This window comes from Drosophila rhopaloa, unplaced genomic scaffold (assembly GCF_018152115.1).
Source record: "Drosophila rhopaloa isolate 14029-0021.01 unplaced genomic scaffold, ASM1815211v1 contig_2, whole genome shotgun sequence".
Classification (NCBI taxonomy): domain Eukaryota; kingdom Metazoa; phylum Arthropoda; class Insecta; order Diptera; family Drosophilidae; genus Drosophila; species Drosophila rhopaloa.
The window spans coordinates 4536889-4553133 of record NW_025335083.1 but is presented as its reverse complement, the minus strand read 5'-3'; the positions used below and the strand labels follow the sequence as shown (position 1 = coordinate 4553133).

The following is a 16245-nucleotide window of genomic DNA, read 5'->3' as shown; positions in this document are numbered from 1 at the left end:
TTATACCCTTGCAGAGGGTATTATAATTTTGGTCAAAAGTGTGCAACGCAGTGAAGGAGACATCTCCGACCCTATAAAGTATATATATTCTTGATCAGGATCACCTCCTGAGTTGATATAGCCATGTCCGTCTGTCCGTCTGTCCGTCTGTCCGTCTGTCTGTTTCTACGCAAACTAGTCTCTCAGTTTTAAAGCTATCGGATTGAAACTTTGCACACACCCTTCTTTTCTTTGCACGCAGTATATAAGTCGGAACGGCCGGGATCGGCCGACTATATCCTATAGCTGCCATATAACTGATTGATCGGAAATGCCATAACTTTGGTGTTTGTAAAGTTAGAAAGTTGGGATTTTCTATGGATTTTATTTTTGGCCAATCAATCCGACCTACCAAATTTCATGAGGATCGGCCGACTATATCCTATAGCTGCCATATAACTGAACGATTGGAAATGCCATAACTTTGTTGTTGTTAAAGTTAGGAAGTTCGGATTTTTTATGAGTATTAAGAATGCATCATATGAATAATTTTGGAGAATATAATTTACAGAGTATTCTGCAAGGGTATATCAACTTCGGCTCCGCCCGAAGTTAGCTTTCCTTTCTTGTTTACATTATCATTTCCATATTTTGAAATGCAATCATCTACAAATTTGTCGCTCTTGGCAATTTAATAGCTCATCTGGGAAATTTTCCAGCAGGTACATTTCGATTCGACCATTTTGTTGATGCCAACTAGTTTCTTATTTACGTATTTGTCATTGTCTAATCGAGCAGAAGTCTCAGATGTGTTTTGAGAATGGCCAGCTGGTACAGGGAATCAGGCATTCAGGTGAAACAGTTTTGCAATTTCACGCGGCTCCAGGCTTTGTCCCAGACTCTTTCCCACACAGTGGACTTAATCGGAGCTGCGTCTGTGCCACTTTTTGGGGCAGATCCAACAATGTCAGCAGTTGGCTGGAAGACAAATGGAAAGCTTTTGCTTGCTCGACTACTGGGGGCAGCAATTAAAAGATTTTCATGCTGCTTCAGCTGCTTTCGTTTTTCGTACTCCTTCATCCATCCAATTCTGGTAGCCTCCAATGAACACCCCCTGCCCCTGCGCCTTGCCCCTTCCCCTCTTGGACAGCTCCACCCAGGGCTCACACAAATTTTTTGCTCTTGTCTCCATTTAGTCACTGTTAGTTTCAACTTTCGGGGTCATTTGTCTTTTTGGAAAACTTTTGGTCTCACTTTGTTTCGCCAAGTTGCCATGTCATTGTGACGGGAATGAGAAGGACACTCAACTGCGTCCCGCTCTGGTCAGTTTTTTATGCTTTTCGCATATTTATGTTTTGCCAGGGGACAACAGTGGATATTTTCAACTTTATTGGGCTCCGAACAAGCCGCAGGCCTGGGTTCATACACTTTCGGATATATGCCGGTTATGGGACAGCCGAATCAAAAACGGATTATGAGGCAGGTCATTTGAATAAGCAGTTTCAAAGTTTGTTTCTTTACAAGATTGATTTAAGTGATATAGGATAAGTCTGTTACCATTAAATTAAATTGTATTAGGGGCCGTATCGATATTGACATGTCATAAAGTTACGTAGATACATTTAAAGAATTAAATTTTTATAATAATTTAAAAAAAAATAAAAAATTTGCTTTAAATCAAGTTGATTTTCTATTTAACCAATTTTCAAATAAATTATAGATATATTTATACCCTTGCAGAGGGTATTATAATTTCAGTCACCAGGTTGGCAAAATGCAGCCCAAATTTGACATATCTTCATTGATTTTAGTAATATAGGTATTGAAATCGAAATGTAGTCGTCTTGTAAGAACTGCAAGGGTATATAAACTTAGGCTTGCTGAAAATGCTTTCTTTCTTGTTTAATAATAATATACTTTATCAGTTTTATTTAAAAATATTATGTAAATACATTAAAGTTTTTGAATAAATTAATTCAAAATCATCATAATTTTTAAATTCTATATAAACTTACATTTTTGCATTTTTACTTAAAGCACTACTTTTTATGTTAAATTTGACAATTGGAATTTCTATTTAAGAAAGTGGAAAAACAAAAACTCATGGGCCAAGATAAAATGGCTTCTTTTCCAGCTTCGTAGAGTTAATAAATTTTAAAATGTTTTATATGTGTTCTTAATAATATCCAAGCAAAGACTTCCAATTTAAATCTTTATTAACTTTTTATTAACATAGATATTTAAAAAAAAAGTTAGTGATTTGCATGGATAATGTTGCATTCCACAGGATGTTTATGTTGAACTGAATCTGCATCTAAAATATTAAATACAGAATTACTGAGCTATTTTGCAGTAGCTTATTTATTTAGTTACTTTATGGTTCCATAATAGGTTTCTTAGGTTGCTGTTTATCTAAACACTTTCCGTCAAAACGTATCTTTCGGCACTCAGGACGAAGCCTATCCACAGCCTGATTTGGAAAAACTTGCATTAAAATGTAAATAAATACCGCAAGTAACCACACTATTTTCATTTTCGATTTGAATTGTGTTTGCGTGTTGATTGTTTCCGAGTCGATTTGCTACTGATTTCGGACATACGACGGCGGCCAAAAAATACCTGATACTGTCCGCAGATAATCATTCGTACTCGAGCTTCCAAGTCTTTTTCCTTGACGGACTATGCACTCAGCGAAAAAGAGCCATTATACAATAAATTTTACTGCAGAGCACAGGAATTTTTGTTTTTTGAAATTATTACCTTGCAAGAAGGAATATTCAGTTACTTTAAATTTTAGACAATAGAATTGTTTCTGTGGTTATGAACTTTCAGAAAAAAGTCGATTTTTTTTAAGACCTCCGTTTAATATATAATTAATTTCTATAAAAATAAAAAGTTTGTAAAACATTATTAAAAGTTTAAAATCTTTTTTTTTTTCAAAACGACTTGTTAAGTGTTATTTAGTTTCGTGCTGTTCCTAACGAATAAATGATGTAGTCCGATGTATTGATGTTTTGATGGCCTTCGGGTCTTTTGATCAAGTCACAGACACGTCACGAACGTTATCAGCATTGGCAACTAAGAGATGTTGTTAAGTCTCAGTTCACCATAAAAAGATGTTGATAACACCTGATCTTTAAGCCGAAGCCATTCCTCCTGTTTTGTTTATAGCTTTTTAACAAAATATTGAATAATAATTAATTAATAACTATAACATTATATTATTAAAAACTTTATTTAAATACCTTTAAGTTTAAAAATAAATAAATTCAAAGTCATGATTGTTATTACGTTATATAGAAACCTATATTTTTGAATTTTACTTAAGGCACTACCATTTTATTTAAACAAACAAGAAAATTTGCAACGCAGTGAAGGGGAAATTTCCAACCCTATAAAGTATATATATTTTTAATGAGCTTTTAATAACTGCAAGGGTATATAAGCTTCGGCTTGCCGAAGTTTGCTTCCTTTCTTGTTTTAAATTAATTTAGCTTTTTTCGTATGTAATTATTTGAAAAAAATATTAAACCCAAAAAGAATTTTAAAAAAATTTCAAATAGCTAATCTATATATATAAATTTAATTTAGCCTAGAGTTTATCTCATTACAGGTAGACTTCCTTTGTTATTAATTTTGTGGCTGTTAATAATTTTATTTTTTATTTTCCTTAACAGTTTTGAATTTGTAAGTAATACAAATTAAAACAAAATTAAAATGCTTTATAAAACTATTAAATTCATATGTTATTTAAATTGTTTTGTCTAGTGTCACAACTTTCCAAACAAGTCATAAGTATTGGCCACAAAACAAACTCATTGAACACAACTAATTCGAATAGTAATTTCGTTAGTTTAATATGAAGGCTCTGAGGCACTTATGAATTGGAGTTCGGGCCCTTGAGCCAAAATTATCAAACCACACAGGCGAAAAACGATGGATCCCCGTGCAGATAAATAGGCCACGAGGAGTCCAACACCGGCACTTGGGTCATCCGCAGAGAGCAGTGGACCGCAAATATGGCATATGACCTCGCACTGGGCACTCACACGAGTGCATTGTGTCTGTGCATGAACCGCAATAAACAATATGAATTTATATGCGCTCGGAAACATTTTAATTAATCACTGGAGGGCATCAATTGCATTTTGTATGCTAATAATTTGCGCTATAAATATTCCATAACCCTTTGGCCGCCGCTCCAATCAGCCCCTAAAAATCGCGGCACTCGGAAATCATAAAGGCCTCATCTACTATTCGATTTCTTTTTACTATCCCACTCCTCCTTTTATTCCTTGCATTTTAAAATGAATTGATATTCAATTAAGCTAAAAATTTCCCTCTTTCATGGGTCCGGCATACAAAACACACAAAACCAGTAAAATGCAGCAAATAACAAATATTTATTTAGGTTTGCAGTTCATATTTTATACTATTGATGCTGTTGCGTTTGCTGTTGATTTATTTGTTAACTGCACAGCAGAAAAAGTTAAGCAAACATTGATGGAAGCGGAAAAGGGTTTTGCCCTGAGCTACTACGAATTTTAAGTGCCTTGTAATTGGCTTATTTTTATTAAAATAAGAAGACTTACGATGAATTTTTGTTTGTTAATAATTTAAAAATGTAACATGTAATAATATCCCGACCATATAATCTAAACAAATGCAAAAATCCATTTGAATGTGTTTTTATAGCCCCAGCCAAAAGAATGCATTGCAATAAAGAGCACATTTTCGTCCCTAAAAAGTATATATATTCTGGATCAGTATCACCAGGCAAGTAGATCAATTCATGTCCGTCTGTTTGTCCGTTCTTACGCGAACTAGTGACTCATTCTTAAAGTTATTTGGATTTAACATTGCAAAAAGACTATTTTTTAATGGAGGAGGTATAAGTCGAAACGGACTTGTTCCCATAGAAACAATCGAAAACAAAGGGAAATAAAATTATAACTTCGTTGATTTAATTTTATAATAATCGGAAGACTATATCAAATAGCTGGAACGATCGGCCATCCAAATCGAAATCGAAATATTGAACATTTAATTTTGGTAACAGATGCAAGGGTATATAAACTTTGGCTACGGTTTGCCGATTTTGGTCTTAAATCTTTTATTATAGAAAATTTAAAAATGTAACAAAAAAAATTATTTTTGTTAACATAATAGCCAAATTTGACATACATATAAATAAACATCGAATTTAGAATAATACACATTGCACTTCTAAAGGACACAACCCGCTCGAGAACCGTACATGATGCGCAGCTCCCGGGAGATCTTTTTATTGATGAGTGCGTCGTTGGTGCGGCGGGTCTGTGGGAAAATTGATTTGCTCTTATCGGGTTGTTTGATGCCCGGCTTGTGGACCAGAAAGGAGTTGTCCAGGATGTGAAACTCGTAGTCCAGGACGCACATGGCGTACGCCTGCGTCATCTTGTCCCTCTGGCCCTCCCAGCTCAACCGCTCGTCGTACGGCGGATCCTCGACGGTGCCTATGAAGACCGGCTCCCACATATTGTCCGATTCCGAGCGATGACCCACATTGAAGACGCTCAGATCGGCGGAGACCTCGGTGGCATTCACCCACTCGTCCAGCTTCGGTCCTCTGTGGCACACCGCACAGATTTCCATGTGAAACGGAATAGCTTCGTTCGATTTCAACAGCTTTTGCAACTCCGTCTTGGTGTTCGGCACGGAAACGTTGGACATCACCTCAAAAATACGCAGCACATGCACCACCGGCGATGTGGGCTGCTGCCCCGGCCTTCCAATTACCTAGGAATATAGTTAAATCAAAATGAAAATCACTTTCAAATACCCTTTATAGTGCTTAATTGTAACCAAACATAATACAATTATATATATTTTTAAATTTTATTATCTTTTTGTCTTTTATAGCAATTTTTGAGTCATTAAAGCAAAATCATAGAAATTATAAATATTTTCACCATTTTAAAAATATTTTCCATGTTTTAGAAAAGGTAAAAAATGAAACTATTCTAAACTGTAGAAAATATTTATGTATGTTGCGTAAGTTTCATTTTACACAGTTTTAACAAAGAGATTTTTAGAAATTAATTTTAGAATGAGGTTCTCTATTATTTAGAAAAACTGTCTTTAAAAAGTTTGTACCGTTTCTACTTTCATATAGAAATTGTTTTTTGTGCTTTGGACAATATATGTTTAAGAGGACAAGCTCAACATTTGATAAAACTGTTCTTACATTAGGAACTATTTTCTTTTCTTTTAAATGTCTTGAAGCTAGAATAATACTGTAACTTTTAAGTGAAACTTCAGCATAGGATTGAATAAGGTGAGTGGTATCAGGAAGTTTGTTTCCTAATGCTTAAACGCATGGCGAATTAATCTAAAACTTCAGAAGAGAAACGCAACTAGTTTTTTTTTAATAGGTAGTCGTCTAAATCGAAAAATGTAAAATAACGGTCTAGGACAGGACTTTTTGTTTGTGATCAGATTGGAAAAAAAACACGGAACTCAAATGGTAACAGGTGGTACTTTAGGAATAGTGTGAAATAATCTAAATGTGAAAATAAACATTACACGTCGGCTCAAGAAACGCAAGTAGGCGGGCACCAATCCTGGCGAGGGATATAGTTCGATGTCCGAGGCCAGGACAAAATGGGTCAGCGAAGCCTTGCGCGCAATATTGCGTCCCATATTGACGGGATAATCCAGCTTTGTGCGAGACTTGTACAAGGTCTTCTTGGCCACATTCACATAAGGCGGTGGGGCGTTGCAGTTGGCCTTCCTTTTCAGAGCCATTTTGGGCGAGGGCACCACCTGGGGCAGGTGCTGCACGTTGAAGTACAGGTGGAAGCTGGTCAGCTCGCGAACCAATTCCCTGCCGGGATGGCACTGCAGCAAGTACAGGATGCTCTCCAGAGTGGGGATGAAATCGGAGCCGGGGGCATATATGGCCAGGCTGAGGGGCGATCGCCAGCGTTCCAGCAGAGGCACCACATTATCCAGATACGTGTAGTCTGCGTGACTGGTGTAGGTCACATTTGCGAAGCACGATAAAGGACCGTGATCTGCCATTATATAGTTCTCCAGCACCCAGTAGTCGCGATATATCCCCTTGCTCGACTTGTAACTCTTGTCCTCGCAATTCACGAACTTACGCAGCTTCACAACGGTGGCTTTGTCCAGGGAACTGACATTCAAAACGAGGGACAGAATCGCAATTACAATCAGAAAACCTAAGATTAAGTACATATTGTGCTTTAAACGCCTAGAATTTCCTTTCCCGGTACTACAAAAACTTTTTTTGAGCATGAACTTTATTTCTTTGAACACTGTGTTACTTTATTTAATTTTTAAGTGAGACGATAGTGCTTTTAACAACATTTTTAAAAGGCAATCTAATAATATGTTTTAGTTTAATTGATTTAAATCTAAGTTTGGTTAGAATTTGTAAGAATTTTTTCTATAAAAACGAATGAATAAAATTTGTACTAGCTAGTTATAAAAAATTTATTAATAATTATAATATATTCATAAGACTAACCAATAAGATAAGAATTACAAACATTTTCACTAGGGTAAAAAACTCTCCTTTAAGTCAGCTTTATCCGAAAGCTTTAAGAATCATTTAAAACTCAATTAGTCTAACCTTTCCCAAAAGACTTTCCCCACCACCCATGAAAACGCAATCCCAACGAAAAATAATCTGTTTCAAATGGGGTTTATTATTGATTAGCAGAAATTTTAATATGCAGCCTGCGCAAATAAACAATTAATACGGAAAATTAATGTACATTGTTCATTGTTATTCATTGTAAAAGGTAAATCCCCAAACCCGGACCATCCCAACCCACGATTTCACAGTAGGCGTGGACAACAAATTTTAATTACGCGCCAGTTTTGGCTTCTATTGGGGCGCGTGATGGGGTGGTGTGTATATAGATTATGTATTTGTATGTATATTGAAATATTAGTAATTACGAGTTGAAAATTCATGAAAATACAATTTGCGATTATTGTTATTAGTGTCAGGCAACAGGCAGGCCCTCCGATGGGACTCTCCCCTGAAAACTTTTCCCGGTGGCTGGGAAAGTTCTCACTGTGCGGTGTGTGGGGGGAGGAGGGGGGAAAAAAGGGGGCGGAGGACGAAGGACGCACAACGGCGACAGCAGCTGAAAAATTTATACATTCAATAGCACCTAATTAAAATTAAATCTGAAAGCTCTCTGTATCGACGATGGAGCACGGCTTAGGCAGGCACCATTGCAAAAGCTACAGCAACAGCTACAGGATACAACACAACAGAGCAGGCCAGACCAGAGCAGAACAGCAGGAGCGTTGGCCAAGGATACCGGGCAGGATATGCACGGTAAATGCTGTAGCCGGAAATGAACACGTGCTGATGTGTGCCAGAAGTTCACTTGGCGAAAAAACTTAAGCTGGCAGAAAACTACAATACCTACATGTTGGTATAGTAAAACAAGTTCTGAAAAGAAATGTCTATGTATAATATTATTATTTTCTTTATAAAATTCCATGCGAAACAAATTAGATGGAAGCTAAAAGCACTTAGTGTTTTACGAAGAGGCTTAGAATTTATTTTTTTTGTATAAGTTGAAATAAGATTTTAGGAAACATGTTTATTTTGTGCTGTTAATTTTGTAAAAGAGATATATTTATTTTAATATTTTGTATATATTTTGCTCTTGTTAATTTTATAATACAATATTATATGAAAGGAATGTTATATTAACATATTAATTAAAAATTAATAAAAAAATGTTCTTTTTTCCTAAAGTTATATTAAAAATTGATATTATTGTTATTACATACTCCTACTAATCATGGATGAGTATAACATATTTAAAGCCTGCTGTATAAATAAAATATGTAGAAGTATAGACCCAATACTATTTTTGAGTCACCTAAAGTTTTGGTTTTTGTGACGTGTAAACTTATGAATTTACATACGGTGTTTATTTTTGGCAGTGTGTGTGCGAGGCATGGAAAACTTTACCAACTGAAACGTCTGTGTGTTTATTTATGAACCGGCGTTTGTTTGCCCAGCCAGTTCGACGCCGTTTTGTACCTTTCCCTGTGGGTGGCTGCGGGCCATATTAATTATTGAAAGATTTGATATCGGCTTAAAGTTACGTTCGCCGTCTGTTGCTCTTATTGTTTCAGCTTGCTGCACCTCGCCACCTACATATAGTGCCACTGCCACACACCCAACCCTTTAATCTGCCCCAGAAACTTATCTTACTTGTCGCATGCATCATCATCAAGGCAGTGCCAAATCTAATTTACCTTGTCTGCCTCTGCCTTACAACTCTGTTCCTTTCTCCACTCAACTTTTACTGAGCTGGCTGCACTTAGTCCTTCAGCCAGGCGCCTGGAAATGAACCAATAAATCAGTTTATAATAGCAAAGAAAAAAGGGAAAAACTACATCGAAGTCAGGTGCAACTTTTGATGCAGGCCGGATCAATGGCCCCCCAGAGAAAGTTGAAAGTGTTTTTTTCCAACGAAATTATATTTACCTGTGCGTTGGACAGAAATATGTCAGGTGAAAAGGAAGAAGTGGAAGCATCAGGAACCAGATGGATAGATGAAGATGCAGAGTTTCATTGAGAAATACCTGCAAAAAATTAAGAATAATTGCTAATCGAAATATGAACTCGTTTCTAGGGCCTATAATTAAACTTTTTCTGCCGGGCAGCAGATAAAATTCCAATATAAAATACCTTGATGATTACGTATTACGTTTTGATAAAAAATTAGCTTTTTGCTATTTAATGGAATTTTGACTAGTTGGTTTCTAAAGACAAATTAAAAGATATACTCTTTTCAAAAAATTAAGGAAAAACAACCCCAGTTCCCTTTAAAGTATTTAAATTGTTGAAAGTCCAACAAAAGTAATACATAAAAAGTCTTTTTGTATTTTCTTATACACGAAAAGTTAAGCTTAAACGCCTAAAATGTTATTGCTATCAAGAAACCTGTACAGGTTAAAACAAAAATGGATATTTCAGCACATTTGCCCAATTGATTTTTTCAATTCAAATGCTTTGCTGCGGACCGAGATTCAATTTGCTGGATGAAATGTTTTGTGTTGACGTGCATGGTTCATAATTTAATTGCGGTGTTAGCATTTATCGTTCGAGTGAGCCGATTGTTTCTGTCCTGAGCCGATTCACTGCTAATCGCCGAGGCCGGACAACGACGATACAGACTGACCGGAAGCTTAGCTTAAGAAGCTTCCCAAATGCGAACTCGAATTCTGTATTTTATTTAAAGTCGAGCCATGGCCATCTCTGGCATACTGCAGATGGCATTCAATGTGGCCCAGAGTCCGCCTGTCGACACCAGCCAACGTCAACATCCATCCAGGACAATGCAAATGAGGCGGAGGGCGAGCCAGGACGGATGCCAGGGGTGTGGTCGGGTCGAGAGTCAGAGGCACGCTGCATATTTTAACATTTCCGGTTTGATTTCACATTCCAAACAAAATGGCCGGCAGACGTGCTTCCGCCATCAGCTGCACGCACCGCACCTGAACCAGGAACAGAACCTGGACCAGAATCCGGACCCGGGTCTGGTCAAGTCCATATGCACATGCCGAGCCCTACACTGACAGAAAAAAATGTACATAGGTAGCTAATATAAATTAATTTAAATATATGTTTCTTTATATTATTACCAAAAGTGTAGAGTTAAGTTAACTCAATTTTTTGTGTTGAAATTAAAAAATGTTATATATTATTCAAAAAACCCAGTAGACTTTCATTATTTACTTAATTGCTGCTTTCTGGCTTAATGTGAATTTGTATTTTCCATTCTAAAGACTCTATCTCTTCAGAATGCAACTTGTCAAAGATCAGATTCCTTTTTACTTGTATTATATTTATTTTGAGGATTGGTTACAATTGGCTAGAAGCTGTCATAACTCGACAAGCAAGAGTTGTTTTTAACTTGACGTATATCTAGTTGTATTTTATACCAGTCCACATTTTCCCTCCAGGAATATTTGTGGCTTTCGATGTTAATAAACGCGTGATATCTTTGTAAATATTAGGAGTCATAATATAAACTTTATAGTGAATAGGTGTATAACAAAAACAAAAACAAAAACAAACAAATTTTCAAATGCCGCTTAACTTGTTGTTGGGCTCGGCATTTTGGCTAACTGCGTTTAAAATATGTAATCTGTGATCTCTATAAAAAATAAGATTTTAGTTTAAAATCGCTTAACCATTGACATAAATTTTAAAAAATTAAATGTCTTTGCTTGCAGGAAAATGAACTGAAAATTAATGATTTTTATAAAAATATTTAGTTTGTGTTAAAAACAGCAACATAAATATCTATGAAGAGTATTTTATTGCTGATTTCGTGCAGTGCACACAGCTAAGTTCTGTAAACTGGGGCGTGGTTCAATCGACAAATTTATTGTAAGCCAATTGATTAGATCACATGTCCTTTCCATCATAACAGGCTTATGTTGCATAGAGAGATAAAAAACAGAAAATAAGAGCTTGCATGAATGAACCCCTATAATCATATTCGATGCCAGTATATAGTTTTAGGCTCGATTCCCTGCCACTCGCAATGGGTATAACATTTAACTCTTTAATCTTTTTGATGGGGGAATCGGCGGGCAGGGGCACATAAAAAATTTACCAGTTGATTTTATGCTGGATTAGGCTTAAACTTTATACCAAAAGGAACTAAGCAAGCGTAAATGGAGTTTTTCCCCTTTTTCTTTGGCTCTGGGAGCCCGCCGCTGTTGTTTCCAGTCCCTTTCCTTGTTAAAATAGCTTTAGTGCGGTCGTTTGCCTTCATCTGGCCCAGTCCCAGCCCCGAGTCCTTTTTCCACTGCCTTGCCCGCTTCATGTGTGTGGGGGGATGAAGCTCTTAAGCCACGACTGACTGATTCCGGCACATTTCGGATGGGATGTCGAAAAATATTTGCTGTGACAGTTTTTGGCCCGAAGACTCCTCTGCCCTTTTTTTGGCCCGGTTTTTCAGCCAAGGGGGTTGCATTTCGGCCTACCGCATCTGCAGACCATAATTCGCATCGAAAACCCATCAAGTAAATTTTTGAAAAGGGGAGAAAAGGAGAAAAAATTGCTGTGCTTTGACGAAGGCAATTTCGTGTTCAGGTAATAGCTCTATTATATAATTATTGTACATTATTGTCTGCGGTTTGGTCTGCTGCACACGCACTCAATATATATAAATCGAAGGTGCATATTCAGTAGGGATGTTTTTGGAGACGACAAATCCAATATGATATATCGAAAACAATTCTAATTGCAACTTCAAAATATGTATATTTAATACAAAACAAATATTTTATATACTTTATACTTACACTTTTTGAGTAGATTTTAGCGATTTTAAAATTGTATTCTTTTTCAGGACAATAAATATCTCGTTCAATATTCTTTGAAAACTGCATTGTACCGCGGACTTTAATGTCTACTATTTGGCCATCCCTAAATTGTAGTGCTTTGACCTGATGTACTGGTCACCTTCAGATTGGTTGAGGTATCCGTATTAATATTCTTTCGCCCGTCCGACCCACGATGAAAAGGCAATAAAAATTTGTGTCATTCAACTGCGATGACAACGATGAATCGAACTGCGAGTTTACCCATCCAACTATGAGCCACCCCTTCGCCCTTATTCCACGTCGATTTATCCCGGGCACTATCGATATGCCTTGACAGAATCCAATTCCATTTCAATTGACCGGGCAATGCATATATAATACTGTGTATATATGATTTGCCACCCATCAACATCCAGGGACTCCGGAGCGTAAGTGTTGACATTATTATACCCGTTACACGAAGAGTAAAAGGGTATATTTTATTTGCAAAATTAATTTAACAGGTAGAAGAACGGGTTTTTGATCTTATAAGGTTGGTATATACATGATCAGTATCTGTCTGTTCGTCGAAATCCGGGGCATTATAACAAAAAGTAAATTGGTATTTTTCAAAGAAATTCTAGTGATGCAGCTGTTTTATAAATTTGGCCACGCCTACTCTAACGCCATTAAATCGGCAGACTAACATAAAGATTTGGCGGTGTATATTGGGTCAATATTAATCAATTAATAAAATCAAATAATTAATTGTAGTAATTTGGAAATTAAGTTTCAAAGGATTAATGTAGTCGATAGCTTCAGGGGTAGCACGTAAATAAGCCTCACCGCTAGATGGCGCACCGTCTCTTTTATTTGCACTGCCCTTTGCGCCACCTGCTGGGGGTTTTTACATTTTGAAAGAGAGTAAAGGGTATTTGATTGTCGAGACTGTCGACTATAGCGTTTATTCTTGTTTGTTATGTAGCTGTTGCATATGATTGGCTTTTTGTATTTCTCTGCCTTTGGATTTCCACATCCATATCTATTATGCACGAAGATGTATATATGTAAGTATAATATTACTTTTTGTATTTCCATAAAAAATATTACCGCCTGAATATTTAAATAAACCTAGCAATAATGTAAAAATAAGTTTTAAAAAACATAATTGAAAAGAAAAATGTCTCAAAAGTAAGTAATTGGTTCTAAATAATTATTGGTAAGCCTTTTTTTAAGCTTTCATAAATACCTAATACTTTTGGTTGATTTTGTTTTTCTGTTAGGAAAATAATCTTCTGTCTTGACCTTTTAATGCTTTATTTTATGAATTCAATTGTCTTGAACAAACCTTTTTTATATACTCACTCCTTAAAGAATAATAATATAAGCCATAGCATACACTTTTGACTTTCCACTATGAAAGATCCAAATCAGAATAATTTTTCAGAATTTTCCAACAAATTGAACTTAAATTTTCTCCGCCATTAATCTTGATAATCAATGGTTCATATCTGTCTGTAAATATTGGAAAATAATTGTTAAAGGATGTCTGGTTTCTGTTCGTTGCGGTTCCTGCTGCCGTCGTTGTATTTTTATACCCTTGCAGAGGGTATTATAATTTTGGTCAAAAGTGTGCAACGCAGTGAAGGAGACATCTCCGACCCTATAAAGTATATATATTCTTGATCAGGATCACCTCCTGAGTTGATATAGCCATGTCCGTCTGTCCGTCTGTCCGTCTGTCCGTCTGTCTGTCCGTCTGTCTGTCCGTCTGTCTGTCCGTCTGTCTGTTTCTACGCGAACTAGTCTCTCAGTTTTAAAGATATCGAATTGAAACTTTACACACACCCTTCTTTCCTTTGCACGCAGTATATAAGTCGGAACGGCCGGGATCGGCCGACTATATCCTATAGCTGCCATATAACTGAACGATCGGAAATGCCATAACTTTGGTGTTTGTAAAGTTAGGAAGTTGGGATTTTCTATGGGTTTTGTATTTGGCTAATCAATCCGACATGCCGAGTTTCATAAGGATCGGCCGACTATATCCTATAGCTTCCATATAACCGATTGATCGGAAATGCCATAACTTTGGTGTTTGTAAAGTTAGAATGTTGGTATGGGTTTTATATTTGGCTAATCAATCCGAAATGCCGAATTTCATAAGGATCGGCCGACTATATCCTATAGCTGCCATATAACTGAACGATTGGAAATGTCATAACTTAGGTGTTTTTAAAGTTAGGAAGTTGGGATTTTTTATGAGTATTAAGAATGCATCATATGAATAATTTTGGAGAATATAATTTACAGAGTATTCTGCAAGGGTATATCAACTTCGGCTCTGCCCGAAGTTAGCTTTCCTTTCTTGTTATTATAGAAATGATCTCGCAGCAAGTCCAGCTGTGGGTGGATAATGAAACCATAGCAAATAAATCAATAATTTTTACTCTTTTGTGAATTGCCCGCGGCTACTTTGTGTTTGTCTCTGAACTCCCCTATCACGCCGCCTCTTTATCCTGCTCCTCCGCTCTGCCTGGAGAACAAAAAGAATATATATAATGTATATTTCTTTTTTATGTATAAAAAGAGCTGAGCCAAAGAAAGGAGAACACATTTTATTTGGCTTGTTGTGGTTTTGGCTGCGAGCGGAGTCGAAGCGGAGGCTTCAGTTCCATGGCACTAGTTGGCCAGCTAAGCACTTAAAGAAAAGTGTACTTGATCTTTAAGTAAATTAAAAGCCTTTTCGTGCAGTTTTTCTTATTTGAAAAATGTTGTTCATTTGACAGCTGGGTAGGTATTTACCTTAGTTTAAAATCAATTAAGAAAACGTACATTTTTAAGCCTTAATGCTTCATTAAGTTATGGCTAACCATATATTTATTTGGTAGGATTTTAATAATAGCTTGTAATGTTTTGAATACAATTTTGGTAAATTTAAATATACTTGTCATAGAAAATAACATATTTTTATGAAACATCGGTTTTATTTTGCATGTACATAATTGGTAACGTTCTTTTTCGTTAAGGAATTCCAAGATCAATTCAAGATAATTTTCGGAATTAAAGACTTGACTTTATTTTTCAGTGAGGCCCGTTGGGACTATTTGTTGTTGGCAGCGGTTTTTGTGGTTTTCATCCTTTTCAGGCTGCCGAGAGTATGTCCTGGCTTGGCCTCTTCTGTTCTGGTCTGGTCCTTTTGGTTTGGTCTGGTATGCTCCTTTCTTTAACCGAAAATGTGACGAAGGCCCTGCCTGTATTTTACCATCTCACGGATACAGGCTCAGTCGCACACATGTGTAAGTAGACTCATTGCCATGTTATCCTCTTTCCTTCATTATTTTGGCTCGTTTCTTGTAGTAGCCGCATAAATTGGTTGGCAAACTAATTGAAAATGGTTCTTGCCCCTCTGTCACCCACACAAGCTTACATATTCAATAAGCTGGATGTGTGTGTGTGTGCAATCTAAACGCTAATTAAATGATTCAATGATTCCCCTTCCGCACGCCTCGCCCCCTTGCTCCTCCCCTCGCTGGCTACTTTACCTTAATTTCTTTTTATTGTTTTTCGCATGTTCTTTCAATTGCTTTTATGTGTGTGTGAGTGGGAGTGCGGGGTGGGGTGTGCTAGTGTGTGTATAGTCCAAGTCCAAGTAACTCCTTCAAGTGAGCTGACAAGTGCTAGGGGCTGCACTGCCTTCAACACTCCACCCCGCCTTTTCTCTGTGTGTATTTGCGGGTTAATTGAATTTTATGTGTTGGTCGCCAATCCTTAAGATTGTCTCCCCCCGAACCTCTGTCCACCCGATTTCAGCCCTAGTCGGTCTGGACTTTGGAAATTAATTTCCTTATATTGACTTTTTTCCCTCTGCTCCACATTCCCTCTCTATTTTCTGCACTCCCCTCG

At 36.7% G+C, this 16245-nt stretch overlaps 1 protein-coding gene across 1 annotated transcript; it reads right to left on the bottom strand.

Moving 5' to 3' along the window:
* Positions 1 to 5081: 5081 nt before the first annotated feature.
* Positions 5082 to 7279, bottom strand: LOC108050583 (beta-1,4-glucuronyltransferase 1). The gene is made up of 2 exons (XM_017132316.1): positions 6544 to 7279; positions 5082 to 5757 (listed from the first exon to the last, which is right to left on the bottom strand). The coding sequence occupies exons 1-2, from the start codon at positions 7276 to 7278 to the stop codon at positions 5206 to 5208; spliced, it is 1287 nt and encodes a 428-aa protein (XP_016987805.1). The 5' UTR covers position 7279; the 3' UTR covers positions 5082 to 5205.
* Positions 7280 to 16245: the final 8966 nt, after the last annotated feature.

Coding starts and splice junctions, on each gene's coding strand:
- LOC108050583 (XM_017132316.1), bottom strand. CDS start 7,278: ATGCTCAAAAAAAGTTTTTGTAGTACCGGGAAAGGAAATTCTAGGCGT. Junction 5,758..6,543: donor TGCGTTTCTTGAGCCGACGT/GTAATGTTTATT, acceptor CTATATTCCTAG/GTAATTGGAAGGCCGGGGCA.